Genomic DNA, 24,642 nt, shown 5'->3' on the forward strand with positions numbered 1-24,642 from the left:
ATACACGTTTTTCACACACATTCATACATATTGTGTGTGTGTGCGTTTTTTTTCTAAAGGCAATCCTTTAAAAAATGTGTCTAAAGATTTCCAAGAATTTCATAACAACAAGAACAATTGTTTGAAAATATTACAAAACAAAAAAATGTGATGTAAAATGACACGTGTCCTGACAAGAAGCCCCAATACATATAGGAGAAATATTTCAAACACACACACTCACCGATAGACATGTGCCTATAGAAATAGAGGGAGAGAGCGTACGCCTGTATCCTTTGACTATAAATGCCGTAATCATTTAATGAGTGTGTATGTGGGCTTACGTGTGTGTGCGTGTGTTAGCATTTGGTAGTCGTTACCCTAGACTCCTTCTATTCACTGAGGAGTATTTTAATATTATGTTTAATGAATCTCTGGAGATTTCATGGTCTCCTGACTGAGACAAGGTCGTTGCACAGTGTGTAAAACTTTGATGGGAAAATTTGCATAAAAATGACTATTTAAAGGAATTTTATTAAAAGAAGATAAATAGAAGTACATTTTCTGTTTTATAAGCAGAATGTCTATGTATTAAATACTATAGGAGGACCTATTTATAATGAATAAACCTTTTCCAAACTGATCCAAAATAATTAAAATGCGAAAGGGGAGTTGGATTGAAGGGCTTCTATTGGTGTATTGCAAATAGAATGTTTCATATATATATATGATTCGAAATTTCATCGAAAAATCATCTTAACCTGATTAGGCCCACAACTAAGATGGCTACCTCAAAAATCAAAATGATTGCATCTGGGGTTAGAAAAACCCAAGGTCTATTGTTGAAGACAATAGACCTTGTCTATTATGTGTTGTCTTTTGAAGGGTGTTAGAACTAGTAGACCTTTAGAAAATTTACTTTATATAGAAGATATTTAAAATGACTTCGAATTATAAAGTAGCCATAGATAATCTGCTGGATGACTTTGGAAGATCTTATGAGCCTTCCAAAAGACATCTAAAAAATCTTCAGTCTATAGAGGACCTGTACTGGGTCGGTTATCTATCTAGAAAGTATTCTAATCATGGAATATCTCAACGAAGACTTCTTCCTATAAAATACCCTGAGATGGCCTGGTGCCTAAAGAAATGTCTTATGGCCTTTGAAACTTCTTATGAGTAAAGAGCCAATTTTATATTCCATTCTACTAAGAGATTTCTGTTAGAAGGTCTGCTTTCTACATTTAATAGGTCTACTGCCTATAGAATATATTTAGAAAGTTCTAGAACGACGTAAAGGCATTTCATGAAGCTCTAACATATTATTTTCTGGAGAAGTTTTCAGGTCTTTAGAAGACATCTATAAGGTTTTGGCCTACAGAAGATCTGTGCTACGGTGTTCAATGACGGATATTAGAAGGATATTATTTGGTAACTATAAGACTTCTAGAAAGTCTCCTAAATATAGGAAATTTGCCTATAAATACATTTAGATGATCTGATGCCTAAAGAAGGTCATTGTTGGGTATTATGTGTATATATCCACTTTTTATATGCCGTTGTGCCGATATTGACGTCCATTACAAGGTCTACTTTCTATGTTCAATATTTATGAGGTTTTCTACCTACATAAACATTAATAAGTTCCACACATCCTGAAAACCTTCTCCGGATAAAAACACTTTGGATTATCTTCTAGCTGGAGAACGGTAATTCTTTCAGAGCTCATTTTTGTGGTGTTCTATCTGTTAGAGGCCTGTGAAATATATTTTGCCTATATGTATTTTGAACACCTACAGCAACACCTACGCGGTGTTTAGACGACCTCTTGGATGTCTGCTTTCTACATAAGACTTTTAAAAAATCTTCTGTCTTGAAAATATCTCCAGAAAGTCTCATGTCTTCTGCCTAAAGAAGACATGTATTAAGTTTGTTGTTTATTGAATGAGGCTGGAAGGTTTTTTTGCCGCCTATGGAAAGCCTTCTGAAGGTGTTATGATTGCGAAATAACTTTTGTATCCCTTTCTGTCTATAAATGTCCATTAGAAGATCTTCTTTCAATATTCAATATTTAAGAGGTATTATCCTTTATTAGAAGTTTAATGGTGTTATATGTATGTCTAAATGAGGCCTCCACATATCAACTAGAAGGTATAATTTTTATATTCAGGATTTGAAGGATCTTCTGCTTATAGAAGTAATTCGGCTGTGTTAAAAATAATTTCAGGAGGCCATCTGGAAGCCATACTTTTAGGAGAGCTCCTATTTGTGACCTTCTTCCTGTTATAATCCTGTAAAATATCTTCTGTGTATATGACATCTCTATATGGAAGACGTGTAGAAAATAGTAAATATTTAGATGACCTCTACGAAATCTCCTAGGGAAGCCCTTCAGAAGTCCTGTAGAAAATATTCTGTATTTTGCAGTCATTTTCGGTTAAAAATCTATTTGAAGGTCTTTTGTTTATAGAAGATTCTCAGAATATCTTCTCTCTTTAAGAGGTCAGTCTATAGAAAACATCTAGAATGCATTTTTTGAAGATCTATGGGAAGTATCTTCCTAAAGAATCCTGCAGAGATCTGTGTTATAAAATCTATAGGAAGAACTATGGATATTTTTTATAAGCACTACCCATGTTTGTAGAGTGCATCTAGAGTACCTATATATATATATCATATTCGAAGAAGGTATTCAGAAAATCTCCAGACTATAAGATTTATTATATCTTTAATATGGCTTTCTATATAATACATCCAGAATAAATTTTTGTCATTAAAAGTCCTCTGGTAAATATCTTCCTAGGGTATTACTCCTGAGGTGGACCCGGACGACTAAAAATCTATAGAACTATAATAACGACAACGTTTTTAAAGACTACTGCTGTTTTGACCTCAAGGACATCCGCGGAATGCCTTCCATCTATAAAAGCCTTTTAATATACCTTCTCTGGCACATAATGGTTTTTATGTTTAAAATATAGACAATCCTGTTCTTCTGCCATTAGATAATAAATAGTTAGAAGGTCTTTCATCTATGATAAATATGGGTCGCTAGAAGACCATTGAAAAAATATCCTAGTTCTGTCTTTTCATAAAATTGCAAAATTGTTCCATCTTTAGAACCCACTGTTCCATTTGCACATTGTTGTTGTTATTGTTAATTGGCATTGACATTGGCATTCCTGTGGCAGAACACACAATTGAGTGGTCCATAAGAATGCTTATGGCTGGTAATGTGACAATTGTCTGTTATAGAAAATGTTATGGTTACAGTTAAATAGAAATTAATGAAGTGTAACGAAATCGTACTGGGGGATTGTATCTAAGGTTGGTTTATAGATTGGCTGGGTGATTATGATACAATGGAAGTTTTTGCAATGAAAAGTTGTTCAAAATGAAGACTATGACGGAAAACGAGAATTTATATTTAAGTTACTCTATCTATAAGGAGATAAGAGGGTGATTCTCAGTACAGAAGATTGTGGGAACTATACTGCAACATCTATCAGAAACCATGACCATAACTTAATAATGGTACACAAATATTCCCACTTTTCTTCTAAAGAATACGTAACGAAAGCATTTTATGTAGATCGCCTACATGAGGGCATAATCGTATTCGGAATGTATTTTTATACCCTACACAACTATGTTGTCAGGGTATTATAGCTTTGTGCAGCCCCAAAAGTTTGTAACGCCGCGAAATATTGGTCCTATACCCATCTTTAAGTATACCGATCGTCATATCTCGACAAGCTGAGTCGATCTAGACATGTGTGTCCGTCCGTCCGTCTGTCCATTATAATTTGTAAACACGATACAGGCCACAGTTATGGACCAATCTTCATGAAATTTTGCATGTAGGATGGGTTCTGGCCAATGAAGACCCCTATTGTTTTTGGGAAAGATCGGTTAATATTTAGGGGATGAAATGGACCAAATACTAAATTTTTGTTCGTTTTTCTGGTCGCTACAGAGGCCGCAATAATGACCCGAACATCGTGAAATTGTACATGGAGAAGGGGATCGGGCCAAAGAATAAACATGCCTGTTTTCATAGAGATCGGTCAATATTTAGCGCGTTAAATGGACCCTGACTTTTGTGTGAAAAATGACAAAATTTGTATTCAATAGCGTATATATTTACCCCTGAATGACATAGACCCGAGAAGTTGATATTATGTCCAAGAGGAGTGGTTGACCTTTAAATTAATACCAATTATATTGTTGTATGTGCTCGGATGTGGGAGTTACACCTAAATATTTACAGGTATCTCCGTATTCGTATATTATGTAGTAACCCATTATCACTCTAGAGAGCGGAACTATAGCGCTGATCGCTTTGAAATGTTCTATGAGGTTCCAGTTATGGTCAAGGACAACGCCTATAATTTTCGGTGATGATCAGATAATAATTTTGGAATGAAGTGGACCGAAAACTTAATTTTTTGTGTTATTTTCGAGTCGATCTATAGACCACAAATGAAAGCCGAACATCACAACACAACCCACGGTAAAGGGAATCTGGACAATAGGAAAATATTCGGAAAATATGTCAGTGTGAGGAAGAGGTGCTGTTTACCTCTAATCGGGCAAGAGGGTGCAAATATAACGAAGTATTGCCCAGGCTCGGAATAAACATCCGCGGAAAATTCAAGTTCCGTGATAGTTGTGTAGGGTATCGTATGGTCGGCCCCGTCCGACTATCTATAGAAGACAAAAATAAAATATTATATATAGAAGATCTACATAAGATATGTTAACTTTGGAGAACTTCAGAAGGTATGTCTTTCATGGAAGGTCTTCTGAAGGTGTTCCATAGCTAGAACGCTTTTAGAAGTTCGTGATGAGAAAAAGGATTTTTTATTTATAAATGTCCTACAAAAAATGTCTTTGTAGGTTATTCAGAAGTTTTATCTATAAACGATTTATAGAATATAGGGGATACCTATAGAACACCTTCTGTCAATAGAAGACCTATAGTGATATTATAACTTTAGAAAACCTATTGAAGGTCTTCTATCAATGGAGTATTCTATTCTTGGAAAATCTACAGAAGGTATGCTATCTAGGGAACACCTAATGAAGAGATCTAACTTTATAGAGGCATGTGAAATGTGATTTTGTAATTATAATCATAATGGTGACAAAAATAAAATATATCAAGTCATGCTAAAGTTTGGTCCTTTCTTTCAGAAAATGCTTAAAAATAAATGTTCGACTCCGAAAGAAGACTCTTCACAGCATCTTACAAACATAAATATATTTCATACACATGTATGTTTGTATAAAGGGCCCCATACACTATAAATCATGCCGTCATGCTGATGAACCCCTTTTTGTATATGTGAGATTGACTAGAGTATGGCAAACTATACAATCACTATTCCAAAAAATCGATTTTTGACCCAAAAATTGCATTTTGAGTCGTAAATTCAGTTGTTTTCTTATTCCGTCACAATTTTATTATTTTTGTACACAAAATTATTTACTAACAACTTTCAAAATGAATATTATTCACCAGATTGATAGGGTTTCATTTTCAAAATTAAAGGGCCCCATACACTATACATCATGCCGTCATGCCGATGAACCCCTTTTTGTATATGTGAGATTGACTAGTGTATGGCAAACTCTTCAATCACTATTCCAAAAAATCGATTTTTGTCAAAAAAATCACATTTTGAATCGTAAATTCAGTTCTTTTTTATTTCGTCACAATTTTATTATTTTTATACTCAAAATTATTTACTGTCAACTTTGAAAATGAACAAAATTCACCAGATTGAAAGGGTTTCATTTTCAAAATCAAAACTATTTTGATTTTCTTCATGCATTGTGTGTGTCACACATACATAAATAAACTTTCAAAAAATAGCACATACTATGATAAATGCTGTACGGCATGATGTATACTGTATGGGGCCCTTAAAACTATTTTGATTTTCTTCATGCATTGCGTGTGTCACACATACATAAATAAACATTCAAAAAATAACACATACTATGATAAATGCTGTACGGCATAATGTGTATGGGGCCATTAAAATTATATATGTCTCTCCAAATGCAATCAGTTACTAATTTAATATTTTATAAAAAAAAATAATTTCCAGAAAATTTCCTTTTCAATTAAATCCAAAATGAAATCAATTCAAAAATGTCATTCAATTTTTTTGCACAAAAACTAAATCTACTTGAGTTTGTGTGTTTTTTCAATATGATTTATAAATTGGCATCTGACATTGCCGCTGCCATCGTCATTGACATACTTACTTGATCTCTGATTCTTAATGAAGTAGAGTTGCAGTCTTTCTTTAAATGTGTTTTCATTAACATAGTATTCCACACGTACTCTGCAGATGGGAGATATGGAAAGAGAGGAGAGAAAAGAAAAATATACACATAAAATTAATTAAAATCGTATATATGCATATATCAGTATGTTTGTATATGTATAAGTAGCTATGTTTGTATTGGTTAATGCAGACACTATGCCTACAAGTGGCAAGAACATGAATATGAACCGAGTTCATGATGAAAAGGTAAATATTTGTTTATCGTTAATCATTTATTTGTTGTCGTTGTAGTTGTTGTTGTTGTTGCTCGTAGTTGAAAGTTGATGGTCTGGAGTTGTCTAGAGCATGATATTTTTATCAAGGTTATATACATATGTATACGGCTGTATTAAAGGTAAATTTGTTTAAATCGTATACTTAGATTTTTGCCGATAAGTTCGATTGGACGAATTCTGAGAATAAATATTTTGAGAATAAAATATTACCATAGATGTCCAAGACAGCCAAAAAACCTACTATAAACTATGTGGTTTTTTGTGGTTCATTCTCAGTTACGCACACATGCTCCCTTTAAATTTTTGTTCCGTACACCATTGAATATTAGGCAAGGTGGACTTGTAAAAATATTTCGGTTTAAAGAATATCGGGTAATTTTTACTACAGGACAGACAGAGGTATTTTTGTATTTATAAAATAGCACTGATCCGTTGAAGACGTACTTTAGGTACCCTATACATATGAAATCTGCACGATATTTAGAATATTACTAGTAACTATAGAACATCTTATTCCAACTATTCTATCTTTAGAAGATCTACAGAATGTATCCTCTATACGTAAATGAATTAAAGAATATATCTCATTCACAATGGTAGCCTCTGTTAATGGAAGATCTTTTATATGAAAAATTATACTGACCTGTTGAAGACCTATATTACGTATTTATATATAAAAGATTTACCAGAGGTCTGTCGTTTTTTTTTATTTTTATTCATCTTTTTCCGTTTAATCTTTTTATCATTTAAACAAGCATGCAATGGATTGCCTCAACTGTCATCTCTGCGTATGATTGATATTATTAACCGTTTACAATTAATATTCATCATACGTCCCATACACGGTATATCTTCGCAATATGACATATCCGATTATTATAATTAAATAAATACACATGAGAGGCTTAAACAACAATAACAACATTTACAAATGGAAAAAATGTCTCAATGAAATGCATTGTGCGGAATGATTAATAAGGTTTTGTTTACAATTGTCATTCATATTGAAATGTTAATAACCCCCCACCATTAAATCAATTTGATCTTCTTAAAACAATAGCGATTTTTTTACAACAATAAAATTTTAAACAGTTTCCACAGTCCAAAGAACGCCATTGTTGTCTGTTACCATTATTTGTGCAATAAAACAAAAACCTTCAAATGGAAAAGATAAAATAAAGTTGTCATTTATTGCATGAACACACATACACTCACAAACGAGTTCATATAAATCTACTTATATATGTTGCATGATGGCATAAGGATCTGTTAAACTGGAAATCCTGTCAATGGCATTGCAAATATGTTGACAATAAATGGTTTATTATTGATGTGGGTGTACGAGTGTGTGTGTGTGTAAGTTTGTGTTGAGTTGTTGTTGTGCATGTAAAATGCAATGTCTTGAGACATTGTCATCATGTGAATAAGTTGTGTGTATGAGTTTTTTCCTTTATTTCTTCTATGGCTCCATTACAATCACTTTAAACGTGTCTAAACGTCCATTGCCTGTGGTGGCTTTTAGTTTTCCCCATGCCTCATGGGGAAAATGTCAAGCAGCATAAGTAGCTTTCCTTTGGCGGTGTTTCTTCAGCAAGTAGACTTTGTTATATATTAAAAAAATCCTTTAATAATTGTAGTATTTATTGAAATCATATTTTCTTACTAATGACATTAAATTACAAATTAAAATAACACAAACGAGGAGAAGTACTAATCAAATAAACATATAAAGACACTGAGTACTCTTCTTCTATGGAAAAATTACTTCAGTACTCTGAGAACTCTTTTTTCTATAGAAAAAAAATCCTTAGTACTCTGAGGACTTTTTTCTCTATAGAAAAAAATCCTAAGTACTCTGAGGACTCTTTTTTCTATAGAAAAAAATTCCCCAGTACACTGAGGACTCTCAGTACTTCGAGGACTCTTTTCTCTATAAAAAATTCCTCAGAACTCGAAGGACTCTTCTCTCTATAGAAAAAAATTCCTCAGAACTCTGAAGACTCTTTTTTCTATAGAAAAAAAATGCTCAGTCCACTGAGGACTCTTTTTTTTATAGAAAAAAAATTGCTCAGTCCACTGAGGACTCTTTTTCTATAGAAAAAATTCCTCTGTCCGCTGAGGACTCTTTTTTCTATAGAAAAAAATTCCTCAGTTCGCTGAGGACTCTTTTTTCTATAAAAAATTCCTCAGTCCACTGAGGACTCTTTTTTCTATAGAAAAAATTCCTCAGTACACTGAGGAAAATTCCTCAGTACACTGAGGACTCTTTTTTCCATAGAAAAAAATCCTCAGTCCGCTGAGGACACTTTTTTCAATAGAAAAAAATCCTCAGTCCGCCGAGGACTCTTTTTTCTATAGAAAAAAATCCTCAGTCCAAAAAGAGTTTTTCTATAGAAAAAAATTCCTCAATCCACTGCAGACTCTTTTTCTATAGAAAAAATTCCTCAGTCCACTGCAGACTCTTTTTTCTATAGAAAAAAATTCCTCAGTCCGCAGAAGACTCTTTTTTCTATAGAAAAAAATTCCTCAGTCCGCTGAGGATTCTTTTTTCTATAGAAAAAAATCCTCAGTCCCCTGAGGACTCTTTTTCAAAGAGGACTCTTTTTCTATAGAAAAAAAATTCCTCAGTTAACTGAGGACTCTTTTTTCTATAGAAAAACTCCTCGAAGAAACGAATTCCGCAGTATTCTGCGGACTCTTTTTTTCTATAGAAAAAAATCCTCAGTACTCTGAAGACTCTTTTTTCTATAGAAAAAATTTCATCCGTACTTGAAGGACTCTTTTTTCAATGGAAAAAAATTCTCAGTACTTTGAGGACTTTATTCTATAGAAAAAAAAAATGTTCAGTAATCTGAAGACTCTTTTTTTCTATGGACAGAAAAAAATTCACGAAATGCCTCATATGTAGAATACTTAACACCTTGAAATATTTTTGTGCCCTCTTAACGTATACATAACGACAGCACGTATACGCCATTATATAATGTCAACTTTCTATTTTCGGCATTAACACTTTACCAATGTCATGTTTTCCATATAATGTGTCAATTTGTCTGCATGTTTTCCGAAATATAATTTATTTTTAGAACAAAGTGCACTCACTTGTAGAGTATGGAATTCAAATGAAAACTGGAAGTTCGGTGACAGAAAGACCTTGAAGCGGGAGTCTATGTAGTCCTTTTTTTATAAATTTGAGTTCCTCCTCCCGTCTTTCAACCTGAATGTCTAGTAGACAAAATTAACAATGACATAGACTCAATATGCAGGTCCCGACTTGTTTAGGAATTTTTATAAATCTTTTGGGGGGTATACAAATTTCAGACTGGCGGAACTAAATGGCATTTTTTACTTGTTAAAATTTGCCAATTAGAGAGTTGCCTAATAATCCATTGACCCGAATATAAAAATGTCTCCAATGACAAGAAAACCTCTTCTATAATAAAATTTTGATCCTTTTAAATAAAATTTAAAAATATATTCGCATGTCTCCTGAAAAAGTTTCTCAAGCTATTTTTATATCAATTTATTGTCTTATATTAAAAATAAATACAATTTAACAAAAAAGCTTTTTAAAATTAAAATCTATTTTTGAATATCACAAAATATATATTGACAAATTGAGTTATAATAAAGCGGATTTTTTCATCATCATCCCCTCAATTTGATTACTTCCCTCTACTCTGCTGCTCGATTTCACTTCTTTCTGACACACACTTTGTTATTGTGTGGCTTTCCAAGACTTTATGAGGTTTCCCCACGACTAAGCAGATTGTTCAACACCTTTATGGTGGCTTCTTATGGGTATACTCCCCCCAATATCCACAATACCTCCTCATATTTCTTGAAAGCTTTTTTTTAATGTTGGCTATATTCTAAATGTTTTAACAAGACAATTTTGTGTGTATGTTTGTGGGTGTGTGTGTGTTGGGTTGAATTATTTGTAGAGATTTTCTCCTGTCTTTCCCATTCTCTAGCAAATCAATGAAACAAAGTGGTAGGCAGTCTCAGGTAGGCAGCCAACCAACCCACCAAACATTCATCCATCCATCGAGCTCTATTTCTATCCAGACACAAATACACAAATGTCGTGGTGGTAAATATAAAACAATCTTCGACGATAACAGCAGGCAGAGAAGCTAACTTCTCATACCGTAGATTCAAGGACATTCATGACGTTAAGTGTCTGGATAATGTAGTAGCGTAGAAAAAAAACTGAAGAAGAACCCAAAAAGTTTCAGGGAGGCAGGGAAGAAAAAAAAATAATAATATCAATGAATAGTAAAATATATGAAATTGAATTATTATTAAAATAAAATTGAATTTTCCGACACGAATGAGTACATTTAACGCCTCAGTAATAATTGGGCAAAAAACGGAGTCTCCTTCCAACTCCCCTCCCGCAATAGATTCCATTTCAGTAGCTACCATTAAAAGGATCCTAGAAACTTTGCCGTTTAATTTAAAAGACATCACTGGCCCAAAGGCCTTCCAAGAAGGTCAGACAACATAAATAAGTTCTATTCTGTCGAACTAACTAACATATTTAATAGAAACCATTTTCCTTTTGGCTTAAAGCCAAACCACAAATTTTTGCCAATGGCTAGAAATCCTTAATAAGTTTTTCTGTGTTAAAATGTCAAAAAACTGTCCTCTGTCGTCCTCGAAGGCATTGTTATGATTAGTTGTTTGTTTGTTTGCTTTTGTCAACTAACAGTCAAGTCATGTCCTTAAGTTAATCATTTAATATATTTATCTATCTAATATCCTTTTTAAACATTATTTAATTTTTCGACATCTCCCTTGCCAAAGACGAGAAGGATATCGTAATATGTTTGTTTAAAACATTTTGTATCCTTGACCAGTTTTATCATGAACTTCATCGTATCGCCATCATCATCATCATAATCTCTACCAATATATTTCGTATCAGTGTCCTTTTGGCCATTGTAAAGTCTTTTGCCATGGAAGTAGATTTTTCGAGCTAAACATTGTCAAAATCCTTTAAATCTTCTTTCACCATACGAAATCCTTGTGTCGACATCTCTTTTGAGATTGTACTTCAATATTCATCATAGATGTCATAAACATACCATATTTAGTGAAATATAAATACATACGAGATAGTATGTAAACAACATGTGTCATTTTGTTTGTGTATACAACTGATTAGTGGGGTATGGTATATTAGGGTGGGTATGTAAAACAACATGTAAAATGTCCACGCCTGTGATATGTCTCAAAAAAAAAAAAAAAAAAAAAAAAATAATAATAATATTTTTCGAAAAATCTACGCCTGTTGTATGTCTCAAAAAATATTTTTGAAAAAGTCCTCAGTATTCTTTTTTTCTATAGAAAAAATGATTCAGCACTCTGAGGACTGTTAGAAAATAATTCCTCAGTAATTTGAGGGCTCTTTATACCCTTCACCATTTTTCTATGAAAAAATTCTTAAGCACTCTGAGGACATTTTATACCCTTTACCACACTGTGGTATAGGGTATTATGTCTGTGGGCATATGTTTGTAACAGGCAAAAATAATCGAAAAAGACCCATGGTTCCTTTTGAGAATATGCATAGATTCACTTTCTGAGTCGATTAATGCATGTCCGTCCGCCCGTCTGTCCATGTTAAATTGTAAACAAAGTAGAGGTCGCATTTATGATCCGAATTGGATGAAATTTGGCACAGCTCATTTGTTTGGCCCAAGGACGAACCCTATTAAAAGTGGGAAAATCGGTTCAGATTTAGATATAGCTCCCATATATATATATATATATATTTGACCGACTTAATGTAAACGGTCCCTATATATCTTTCGATTTGCACGAAATTTGGTACAGCCTAATGATGTCTAGAATGATGTCTGCCAAGTTTCGTGAAAATCGGTCCAGATTTAGATATAGCTCCCATATATAGGTTCTCCCAAAGTATATATCGATTTGAACGAAATTTGGCATAGCGTACTGAATTAAGTCTAGAATCATGTGTGTTAAGTTTCGTGAAAATCGGTTCAGATTTAGATGAAGCTCCCATATATAGCTTCGTCCGATTTAAGGTAAATTATGTACCACAGTCCCTATATATCTTCCGATTTGCACAAAATTTTGCATAGCGTACTGAATTAAGTATATAATGATGTGTGCAAAGTTTCGTGAAAATCGGTTCAGATTTAGATATAGCCCTCATGTATATATTCATCCGATTTTAGGTCATTGGTGCACAAAAGTCTCTGAAAATCATTCGATTTGCACGAAATTTGTCATAGCGTACTGAATTAAGTCTAGAATGGCATGTGCTAAGTTTCGTGAAAATCGGTTCAGATTTAGTTATAACTATTGGTGCACCAAAGTCCCTATAAATCTCTCAATTTGCACGAATTTTGGTATAGGGTCCTGAATTAAGTCTAGAATGATGTGTGCAATGTTTCGTGAAAATCGGTTCAGATTTAGATATAGCTCCCGTATATATATATATATATATATATATTCATCCAAAGTCTCTGAAAAACATTCGATTTGCACGAATTTTGGTATAGGGTACTGAATTAAGTCTAGAATGATGTTGTTAGGCTTCGTGAAAGGATCCACAGCTAGGCCGATAGACACAACGTACTGAAGTAATATATATTAGTCTCTGGCAAGTTTCCCTGCAATCGGTTCAGATATAGGTATATGACAAACACGCTACGTCTGTTAGGATACATATGTAGAATATACCCAAAGTGGTGAAGGGTATCATATAGTCGGCCCAGTCCGACTTTACTACTTTCCTTACTCGGTTTTCTATAGAAAAAAATTCTTCAGTACTCTAAAGACTCTTTATTATATAAAAAAATCCTCAGTGCTCTGAGGACTTTTTTTCTATAGAAAAAAATTCCTCCGTCCACTGAGGATTCTTTTTTCTATTAAAAATAATTCCTCAGTAATTTGAGGGCTCTTTTTTCAATAGAAAAAATTAACACAGTAATATGAGGGTTATTTTTTTCAAAAGAAAAAAAAACCCAGTAATATGAAGGTTATTTTTACTATAGAAAAACATTCCTCATTTTTTTTTTGAAAAATTCACGCCTGTGGTTTGTCGCAATTTTTTTTTTTTTAAATCTACGCCTGTCTCGAAAAATATTTCTTAAAAAATCCACGCCCTTTAAACCATCCCAATATTTCTTAATCAAACGGTAAAACCAAGATTATCAGCCAAGCAAAGGAAAGGCAAAAATATTTCTCTCTACTTCATTTAGTTTGCATATATTTGTGTTATTATTATCATAACCAGATGTAAACATACACTTGCACATGCACACACACTCACACATAAGCACATCCTCTTAACATTATGTACCAAATGTTAAAAGGAACTGAAACGTAGAATGAAACGTCTTACAACCAGAGGTAGAAGTAGAACCACTTCCATGGAAAATACGTAGAGCAGAAGTTCCATAGGGAGTTACTTGGTATTTATAAAGAGTAATGATTGTAATTTGTTAAACATTTATGTTGATGACGATGATGTTATTGTGGATACGATTGTTGTTGTGGTGGTGTACAGGTTTTACTTAGATCAAAGTATAAGTATCTGCAATATTTCAAGTAGCTAGTCATAGTTTCGGGTGTGTCTTTGGTTGTGCAATATATAAACATTTAAAATTTATTAAATTGTTGTAGTGTTTGAGAACGAAATTTTATTCTTAGATAAGAAGCCAATACAGATAATGGAGAAATGTTGTTAATATTTAATTATATTTTATGGGATATCATCGATGATAAATGGATTATAGGAAATTTTGCTAGGAATTATTTTTAATATAAATTGCAAACGGAAATTATATGGCATTAACGCTGATTGAAGACAAGTAGAGAATAGTTATTGAATTAAAATTTGAAAACTAAATTAAAAAATTGGGATTTCAAATTTGAATCACCATAGGCCAAGACATCCATCATCAATTTCAAACATTGTTCGGGTTATGGTGGAGTACAATTATCCACCTGAAACTGTTGAATAATTTATTGTTAGTATAACAACTAACCTGGCAATACTGATCGAACAAGGAAGCCAAAATTGACAAATATTTCTAAATTTTTCAATATCACAATTTCAATCTTTTCAAAAATTTCTAAACTAAAAAAATCCAAAAAAAATCTCCAAAATGTCCTCCACCAAAGGAACTGCGAATAGTCGCAACAGCAAAACCACCACAAAACCTTTATTGACAATCAACAAAAATAACAACGAAAAAGATGCATCAACCGCAGTAGTTGCATCAAAACCCTTTTCCCTGCCAAAGGATAAAAATCTCTTGGCCATCGATAGCAAAGATGATTTTGAAAACATTCTCAAAGAAGCCGGTGACCGTTTAATAATGTTTGAATTTTTTGCCACCTGGTGTGGTCCGTGTCGCATTTTGACCACAAAACTGGTGGATATGGCAAATTTATATCGTGACAAGCTGCTGATTGTTAAAATCGATGTCGATGAATTTGAAGATTTGGCCATGGAACATAACGTGACCGCTATGCCGACATTTTTGATAATGCAAAATAAGAAATTGTTGCAACAATTTTCGAGCAGTAATGCAGATCATTTACAGGAGACGGTGGAGAAATATGCTGGTAAGCCGGAGGAGGAGGATGGGAAAAAGGATGGGTGAGAAGAAGCAGGGGGAGGAGAAAAAATGATGAGAAGAAATAAATTAATGAAAAATGGTGTGCAATGTGAATGGAGAAATGCAGATGTTACTAATTCTAAAAATTCTAGATTTTTATCAATAAATATTTTTGGGGGTGTGCAAACTTTTTAAATCGAGTTAGGTATTGTTTAATATTTTAGGTTTTCATTTGGTGTGTATTTCAAAATATAAAAAAATCTGATCGATTTTAAGTATCATCATGGTAAACCGAACGTAACGTTTTTATCTCCTTTTCTTCAAAAACAAAAATTATTTTTTTAAATCCACGCCTCCAAAGTTCTTCACAAGAATATTTTTTAAATCCATGGCTCGAAAGTTCTTCAAAATAATATTTTTTTTAAATCCATTCCAAGTTCCATCCAAGTTCTTCAAAGGAATATCTTTTTAATACAGGCCAAGTTCCATCCTCGTTTTTCAAAAAAAATATTTGTTTAAAAATCCACGCCTCCGTTAAATATGCGTTAAAATAATTTTTTAAAGGACACAAATTTCCATTTAAAAATATTTTTTCCACCCACTCTTATAACAGAAAACCAGTGAGCGGAGCAGTATAGTCGGATGGGGCCGACCATATGACAACTTCCACGAAAATCTACCTTTGTGTGGGCATGGGCAATATGTCGCGATACAGTACATACATTCAGTACAGCCCTTTTAATTCATTTTCTAGATTCCCTTCACCGTGTCATGTTCGGCTTTCAATTGTGACCTATAGATCGACTCGAAAAAACACAAAAAAGTAAGTTTTCGGTCCACTTCATCCCAATATTATTATCTGATCATCACCGCAAAATTATAGGCGTTCTACTTGACCATAACTGGAACCTCATAGAACATTTCAAAGTGATCAGCGTTAAATATCCGTCCTATAGTGTCGTAATGGGTTACTAAATAATACCTGAATACGTAAATGTTTATGTGTAACTCCCACATCCGAGTACATAAGACAACATAATCGGTACCAATTTAAAGGTCAACTATTCCTCTTGGATATACTATCAACTTCTCGAGTCTATGTCCTACAGGAGTAAATATATACGCTATAGAATACACATTTTGTAATTTTCCACACAAAAGTCAGGGTCCATTTGACCAGCTAAATATTGGGCGATATTTATAAAAACAGGCATGCTTATTCTTTAGCCCGATCCCGTTCTCCATGTAAAATTAGGGCCATAATTGCGGCCTCTAGAGCGACCAGAAAACCCGATAAAAATGAAGTATTTGGTCCATTTCATACCCTAAATATTAACAGATCTTTTCAAAAAACAATAGGGATCTTCATTGGTCAGAACCCATCCTACATGCAAAATTTCGTGAAGATTGGTCCATAACTGTGGCGTGTATCGAGTTTACAAATTATAATGGACAGACGGACGGACGGACTCACATGTCTAGATCGACTCAGCTAGTCGAGATATGACGATCGGTATACATAAAGGTGCAAAATTTTGAATGTTTACACATGAGTTAATATAGCCTCCATATAAATATTCCGATCGATTTTAGGTATTTTGAATGTCTACCTCATGGTGGAGGCCGGTTATTAATTTACTCCTTAGATGTACGTTAGGTATTTTTTTTAATCCAGCCCTAAGATAGGCTTTAAGGACGTTTATTAAATCATTTACATTTTCGAATAATGATTTATTTAAATGAGAGACCATGAAGAGAATACTTTAAAAAAAAAACTTTTTTTTGGTAAATTTAAAACTTTTTTAATTCTAAAGTTTGTTAATTCTTTTATTTTCGCCTACGCCTGTAAAATTTCGAAAAAATTGTTTCATTGAAATTTACGCCCATGTAAGTCCTTCAATGTCCTTAAAAAAAAAATAATAATAATAATTTCAAAGGCCTTTAAAAGTCCTTTAAAGAGGCCATTTAAAAAATATTCTTTTAAAAATGTATGCCTATGAAGGTCCTTTAAAAAATTTTCTTTTAAAAATCCACGCCTATGAAAGTCCCAGAAAATATATTTTTTTTTAATCCACGCCTATTAAAGGTATTTTAAAATCAATATTTTTTTAAATTTAAAGTCTATTAAAGTCCTGCAAAAATACCGTTCTAAAAAAACATATAAAAAATGTTATTAATTGCTCCTTTGAAATTTTTACGTTTTTTTTCAATCACTCGCCTCTTATCGCACACGTTTTGATATTTCCATCTTTCTTGAGCATTTTCAGCAATGATCGGGTCTTGGTGGCGTATAAGCAACACACCAAGGATTATATTTCGCATACGTCACCAAGTACCACGACAAGGAAATAATCAAATTTAAAACAAACATTTTTTTTCAATTTCAATGTGGTTAATTGTGAAAATTACAACAAAAACAACAGAATAACACAACTTTAACCTAACAAAAATACGAACACACACACACACCAAATGGCAATGTACGTCATTCGCGTGCACAAAGCTAAGCATAAAGTTTTTTTTTTATGGAAACCACTTAACTTGGTGAATTCAATTATACAAAATGTATATTTTTTATCCTTTTTGGCTATTAGAAGGTTATAAAGAGGGACAGAGAGAGGTTTTTGAAGGGAGGGTGTAAGCGAGGTGTTTGAATAAATTTTCTCTAATATTTCGTTGTTCAAACATTTTGCTTTAATCATTAATATTACGCTGTTGGAAAACTGCAAAGAAAAATATAACTTATTTACAAGTTCAGTGACTTTCAATCATCGTTTGGAAGTCACTACTGTATATCTGTGTGTGTGTGTTTGTTTGTGTGCATGTAATTCAAACTGTCTATCAATGGCTGCTTAATTTCTTGTTGATTGGATTCTCCCCATGGAGGTTGTCGGTGGGTTATTGGCGACAATGGGATGTGTAAACGAAAATTTTCTGTTGATTAAACTTTCTGCTACTGTTCTCTGCTGCCGCTGTCGCTGATGCTGTGGCTGTTATTGAATGTTCTACAAATTGCAACAAGCATTTCATTCTTTCTTAAGGTTCATGTTTACAACAAAAGAAGAAAATTTATGATTTTTTTGGAAGAAAGCACAGCAAAAGCAGCATAACATACTTACATTTTGACACGCGTTAAGAAAAGCCGGTCGGGACAGAAAGAAAGACAGACAAACAGCCCAACACACAAAGCGAATGCACTCAAGACTCGAAATAGACAACTTTGTTATGAAACTGTCGAATAAAATTTATTTCTTTATAACTGACAGCAGCAGTTCGGTGGCTTTTTTTGGCAAACAAAAAAGGAAAATCGAAAATTTTGTTGTGCCCCCACCCAAAAGTACAGCGACTTCAAATGGCAAACATCAGTATAGCAACGTGCCAATCATTGGGATAAACTATAAAACCATAACAAAGCAGCAGCAGCATAGTCGTCCTGCTAATGAACTAAGAGAAAAAAGGACCTTTGTCGTGTTTTTTCTGTGACATCAAATATGCCATCCCAGCAAAGGACAATGACTTAAGGAAGAATGGAAAAAAGGAAAAACCACACACACAAAAGCAATAAAAACAAGAAAATATTATTATGAAAACGAAAGTCAATGACCAAAGGGGCCAAACCAAACAAAAAACAATTGTTTGCCAGTGGAAAGGTCTGTGTACTCACCTTGGTATTTTATCATAAGAATCCCACGATGTTAGACAATTGTAGGACGAGTAACGACTACTACCCGCCATATTACATAATAAATTATCCATTGGATGTGAATGGAGTTTGGAACGACGAAAACTTCTTTTGCAACAATATACACCATGTAATACGAAGTTTTACGGGGGAGAGTCTTTGGTTTATATTTATTTTTTTAAATTTAGTTTTATACACATATTATACAGAGTTTTATTTTCGGAAGGTATAATTGGTCCACTTATTTACACAAATCTTTAAAAGCAGAAAAAATTTATTTTTTAGCAAAATTCAACCCTTTTTTGAAATTAAAACCAGTAAGGAAAGTTCAAATGTCGGACGTGGCCGACTATATGATACCCTTCACCACTTTTGGGTATATTTTACATATGTATCCTAACAGACGACGGGTTCTATATCTGAACCGATTTCAGGGAAATTTGCCAGAGACTAATTTATATAACATCAGTACGTTGTGTCAATCGGCCTAGCTATGGATCTTTTCACGAAGCTTAGCAACATCATTCTAGACTTAATTCAGTGCCCTATACCCAAATTCGTGCAAATCGAAAGATATATAGGGTCAATGGTGCACCAATTACCTTAAATCGGATGAAAATACATATGGGAGCTATACCTAAATCTGAACCGATTTTCACAAAACTTGACAGACATCATTCTCGATCTCATTCATAACTCTGTGCCAAATTTCGTGCACATCAAAATATTTCCAGGGACTTTAGTGGACTATTTACCTAAAATCGGGCGAAGCTATATATGGGAGCTATATCTAAATCTGAACCGATTTTCACGAAACTTTGCACACATCATTCTATACATAATTTAGTACGCTGTGCCACATTTCGTGCAAATCGAAAGATATATGGGGACTTTGGTACACAATTAACCTTAAATCGGACGAAGATATATATGGGAGCTATATCTAAATCTGAACCGATTTTCACGAAACTTGGCAAACATCATTCTAGACCTTATTCATTACGCTGTGCCAAATTTCGTGCAAGTCAAAAGATTTCCAAGGACTTTAGTGGACTATTTACCTAAATTGGTCGAAGCTATATATGTAAGCTACATCTAAATCTGAACCGATTTTCACGAAACTTGGCAAACATCATTCTAGACCTTATTCATTAGCCTGTGCCAAAATTCTGGCAAATCAAAAGATTTCTAGGGACTTTAGTGGACTATTTACCTAAAATCGGGCGAAGCTATATATGGGAGCTATATCTAAATCTGAACCGATTTTTCCCAATTTCAATAGGATTCGTCCTTGGACCAAACAAATTAGCTGTGTCAAATGTTATCCAATTCGGACCATAAATGTTTGTTTACAATTTAACATGGACAGACAGACGGACGGACGGACATGCATAAATCGACTTAGAAAGTGATTGTATGCATATTCTCAAAAGGAATCATGGGTCTATCTCGATTATTTTTGCCTGTTACAAACATATACACAAAGACATAATTCCATGTACCACAATGTGGTGAAGGGTATAAAAACGGTTGGTTTTATGTAAAGATATTGAAAACTATTTTTTAACAAATCCACGCCTTGTATATACATTGAAAACATATTTTTTTTAATAAAATATGCAATGCATAAAAATCTATTTTAATTTTTTTAAAAAATATTTTATTTAATGTTTGCTTCCTTAAAGCGTTCAAAAAAATTTTAACTAATATTTATTTCTTATAAACAGTAAGAAAATGTTTCAAATCAATCTTTACATCTTACAACAAAGGATATGCAACTTAATATTATTATTTTTTTAATAATCTACGAACACTTAATTTAATACATTTAGACAATTTCTTTGATAACAGTTGTCCGATTATTCGATGGAGCCACTGTATATATGTTTATGCCAAAACATATTTACCTAAAATCGGGCGAAGCTATATATGGGAGCTATATCTAAATCTGAACGGATTTTCACGAAACTTTGCACACATCATTCTATACTTAATTTAGTACGCTGTGCCAAATTTCGTGCAAATCGAAAGATTTCCATGCCTTGTTTACAATTTAACATGGACAGACAGACGGACGGACATCCATAAATCGCCTCAAAAGGAACCATGGGTCTATATCGATTATCTCTCCAAAACAATCGTCTGCGAACAAACATTTGACCAGCCAATGATTTATAACTTCTTGAAGTTCAATGGCAATGGTTCTTAAGATGTCAGAACAAAAAATTACGTGACGATAATGACCAATGACAGTTTTTCATCATTAATACTGATTTAATACCGATTTTTGTAATTGAGACACACACACACACGATACACTTAATCACTGAAAGTATTAAGACAATCTCATCGAGAACACTCCGTGCCGAATTAAATTCGATTACAATCCGACAATGTTTACACTAGGCAAACAACAGTTTTGTTATTAGCAAGAATATAATTTATAAAAGGGAATTGTTTATCGCTAGAAGAAATACAAATGTACACAGACATAGAAATGTACACACACATACGCATGGTATATAAATAGCTGTATTTTGTTATATTACTCCCCAGTAACACATGGATATGTGGACTTTTTTTTGGGTATAAATACTCCTTGGAGGCAAATAATATTTTATACGAAGGACGACAAATAGTTGTATATCAACAAAAGCAACAACAACAAAAATAATGATGAACACTTTTTTTGAGGTTATGTGCCACAAAACAAATGACCAAACACACATTCGTACACACAGAAGGCTCATCAACTGGTATGCCCAATTTAAGTTGATGTAAGTAATCTTTTTTTACTTTTTCTCGTAATCTACACTATTGCGAAGGGGAAAGTGTAACATGGGCCCAAAATGTGTTTTAAATTGAGGGTCATAAAAACTCACCAGTTCTGAACTTCGTTAGGTACAAATGTAGATAAATAAATAGTTTGTAAAGATTAACATTATAGCAGCCACTCCTGAGAGATTAAAATAATTACAGCATATGTAATGGAATAATTTAAATTTAATTTTTGGGACATGACAGACGTATGAATAATAGTCTGGAACATTTCGAAGGAGGTTAATAAAAAAACGTTTGCTCAGAAGAACATCCCAATAACAAATTGTTATCTGAAGAGGGCTATAACTGGGTTGATAGAATTGCTAGACGAAGTTATGATATCTATATGGACATCTACAGCAGGTGTTTTACCTATAACATATCTCGACTGGGGCTTAAGTCGAAAATAGACTCCTTGGAGTTTGGAGTTTTTTTTCTATCTAAAGGAAATTGACAAACCTATTAGGAAGACCACTAGAAGGTTTAAACCTAATGAAATATCTAATATATATAGATTTCGAAATAAACTACAAAAATATGTAAAAGATGACAGATGACATCAACAAGTTCATCGATCAATAATAGGTTGAAGAATTACATTTATCAATTTTTTAAATCTATAGACCAAAATTGCTTAATTAAGAAAGGACTGAAGTCAGGTGTCAGCAGAAGACTTCAAATATTCCCTTGATATATAAAAAAACTTCTCAGAGCTTTGTATACATAGAATAATTCCGCACGTCTGAAATTTGTTGCTTATAACAAAGATAACTTATTCTGAGTTTAGAAAAAGAAACTCAATAGGATATTCTGCCATCTAGTGCTGAAAATGTCCTTCTATGGGGACAAACCATTAAGGGGTTTTGTGAAAAAAAAAAATAGAAGAGTGTATAAACATTATGGGTCTTTTTGTATTCTAATTACATGAGACCACTATAAAATTTGATATTTCAGGATTTTTAGGCTATTTTTTCACTTAACGGAACCACCACCATTCTCGATTTAAGAGAGTATAAAAAAATAAATAAAATTATTTTTCTATATAACATCGATTAATTGCTTTTATTTTTTTTTAAATCGTGTATCGTTCTTCGGAACTCCCTTATATACACCGGTAGGTGTCGATACACCGAATGCATCGAGCAGTGAACCGTAGGGTAGGGGGGTGTTCGTAAAGCCGGAAAGTAAAGCAAATAAAAGAAAAACACAATAGTTTTCTTAGTAATAATTCTATATTACCTTTTGGAAACGATATGCCTGTGCGCAACAGTATGCGTGCTGTCTGTCCGAATCACAGATTGATACTCCTTGATGCTTAAAGGAGGCGGTAAAAGAAGTGACAAGAAATTACTCGTTAAAATGTCAACGGCGCTAAACCAAGGTTGCGATAAACTGTAGGGCGTACATTCTAACGAATAATTTAGGAGCAAACCAGGGGTCAGCAAAAATTAGTATTTTTATACAAATATGTGTTCTTATTTCTTATTTTAAAATTTTGGTAAATGATTTTGTAAGTATTGAACAACTCGGAATAGGGATATGGAAGAAGCCCCTATATCCATTTAAAATCTTCAAATGAATGATTCACCTACGAGGGTGTCCAAAAAGGTGTCAAATTTTCAAAGTTTTAAAATATTTGAGAGTGAAGCAGCTCGTGAGCGGAGCTGTAGTGACGATTTAAAGTCTGACTCCTTGACTCTTTGTACGGATATTATTTTCAGCTTATCACATTGACTTTTTTGAAATTAGATTCAGCGTAGGCAGTACTTATGAGAAGCAAGATTCTTATCAAGTATTGATTGTATAAAATGGTATTAGAATCAAAGATGTAATTTTAAGGTACTATTTACTATTGGGCCACTTAATACTAAGATACTTCGAATAATTAAAACATCACCAGGAGAAATATTTTTAAATGTGTCCTTGAGAACGTCTTTTCATCTATCGATAAAAAACCTATAATCTTATACAAATAATAAGTATATAGAAAGTCTCTTACCCTAATAAAGTATTCCATATTTTGAAAGTGGTTTTGACATTACTGTCTGCTCCATCATCAGGAGATCCTCCATCATCAGGAGATCTTCCATTTGGAAATTTTAATAAAAATATGTTACTCCTAGTATACATTTTTTTTCTTTTTTTATTTTTATTTCAATTTAATACAAAAAAGTTTTAAGAAAAATATTAAGATAAACATTTTTCACCCAAGGACAGGATTCGAGCCGAAGATCGTCTTTAATGTTATTATCGATATGGACATTATAAGGACACCTTTATATAATTAATTTTATTGTCATATTAGGACCGTAATTGTTCTGTTTCAATTTTATATTTTGTTATTAGCAAAAATATTTTTTATTACACTTATTATTCTATTCCAACTCTACATATCCTTGTTGTCAAATATCCTGCTTTATTTATCGCAAAAACAGATATTATTAATGTATACATATTTTTATGTGTTAAATAATTGAACCTTTCAAAACTATGTAGATTTTTATCAGGTTTTACTGCCATAATAATTATTAGCTTTTGTTAATCACAAAATTCCATTAATGTTATAAGTTTAGAAAAAAAAGAAACACAACAACTATGTTAAGCCAGAGCACAGGGGGTCACCTGGGAATTACCCTTGTAGTCAATTATAAAAATTAATTTTCTCAATGGTTATGAATTATATTTTGCGATTTCAACGTAAACTCATTCTGATTAAAAGGGGTTGAAATTGATTTTTATTGGGCATGAAGTTTGAGTTCAATGAGTTGTTTACTTTGAAAGTGATTTAAGTCAATTTTTTCCTATATTGTGATATTTAAAAGATTGGGTTTGATTTGTATCAAAAATTCTTTTAAGTGGTATTAATTTTGCTTATGGCTTTGGCCCCCAAAAATGATGGAATATATAACGTTATATGTTTTGTAAACTTTTCTAGAAATCCAAGATTTGTATCAAGACCAAAAATGGACTTAAAACACTTTCAA

The 24,642-nt window shown here is 32.9% G+C and overlaps 2 protein-coding genes across 2 annotated transcripts in view; one reads left to right on the plus strand and one right to left on the minus strand.

Moving 5' to 3' along the window:
- Positions 1-24,642, minus strand: part of LOC133335830 (potassium channel subfamily T member 1-like) — a 101,230-nt gene that overhangs the window by 26,745 nt on the left and 49,843 nt on the right. The window contains exon 2 of the mRNA XM_061544128.1: positions 6,256-6,335. Within this exon, the coding sequence (XP_061400112.1) occupies positions 6,256-6,335 (80 nt within the window). The remainder of the gene's footprint in view (positions 1-6,255; positions 6,336-24,642) is intronic.
- LOC133335819 (thioredoxin-2-like) lies at positions 14,701-15,201 on the plus strand. Its single transcript, XM_061544120.1, has one exon. It carries the CDS (start codon positions 14,701-14,703, stop codon positions 15,199-15,201), a length of 501 nt encoding a protein of 166 aa, XP_061400104.1.

The sequence above is a fragment of the Musca vetustissima genome, unplaced genomic scaffold (genome assembly GCF_032173495.1).
Source record: "Musca vetustissima isolate MV318-11 ecotype Yass unplaced genomic scaffold, APGP_CSIRO_Mvet_v1 utg1437, whole genome shotgun sequence".
NCBI classification, from domain to species: domain Eukaryota; kingdom Metazoa; phylum Arthropoda; class Insecta; order Diptera; family Muscidae; genus Musca; species Musca vetustissima.

Coding starts and splice junctions, on each gene's coding strand:
- LOC133335819 (XM_061544120.1), top strand. CDS start 14,701: ATGTCCTCCACCAAAGGAACTGCGAATAGTCGCAACAGCAAAACCACC.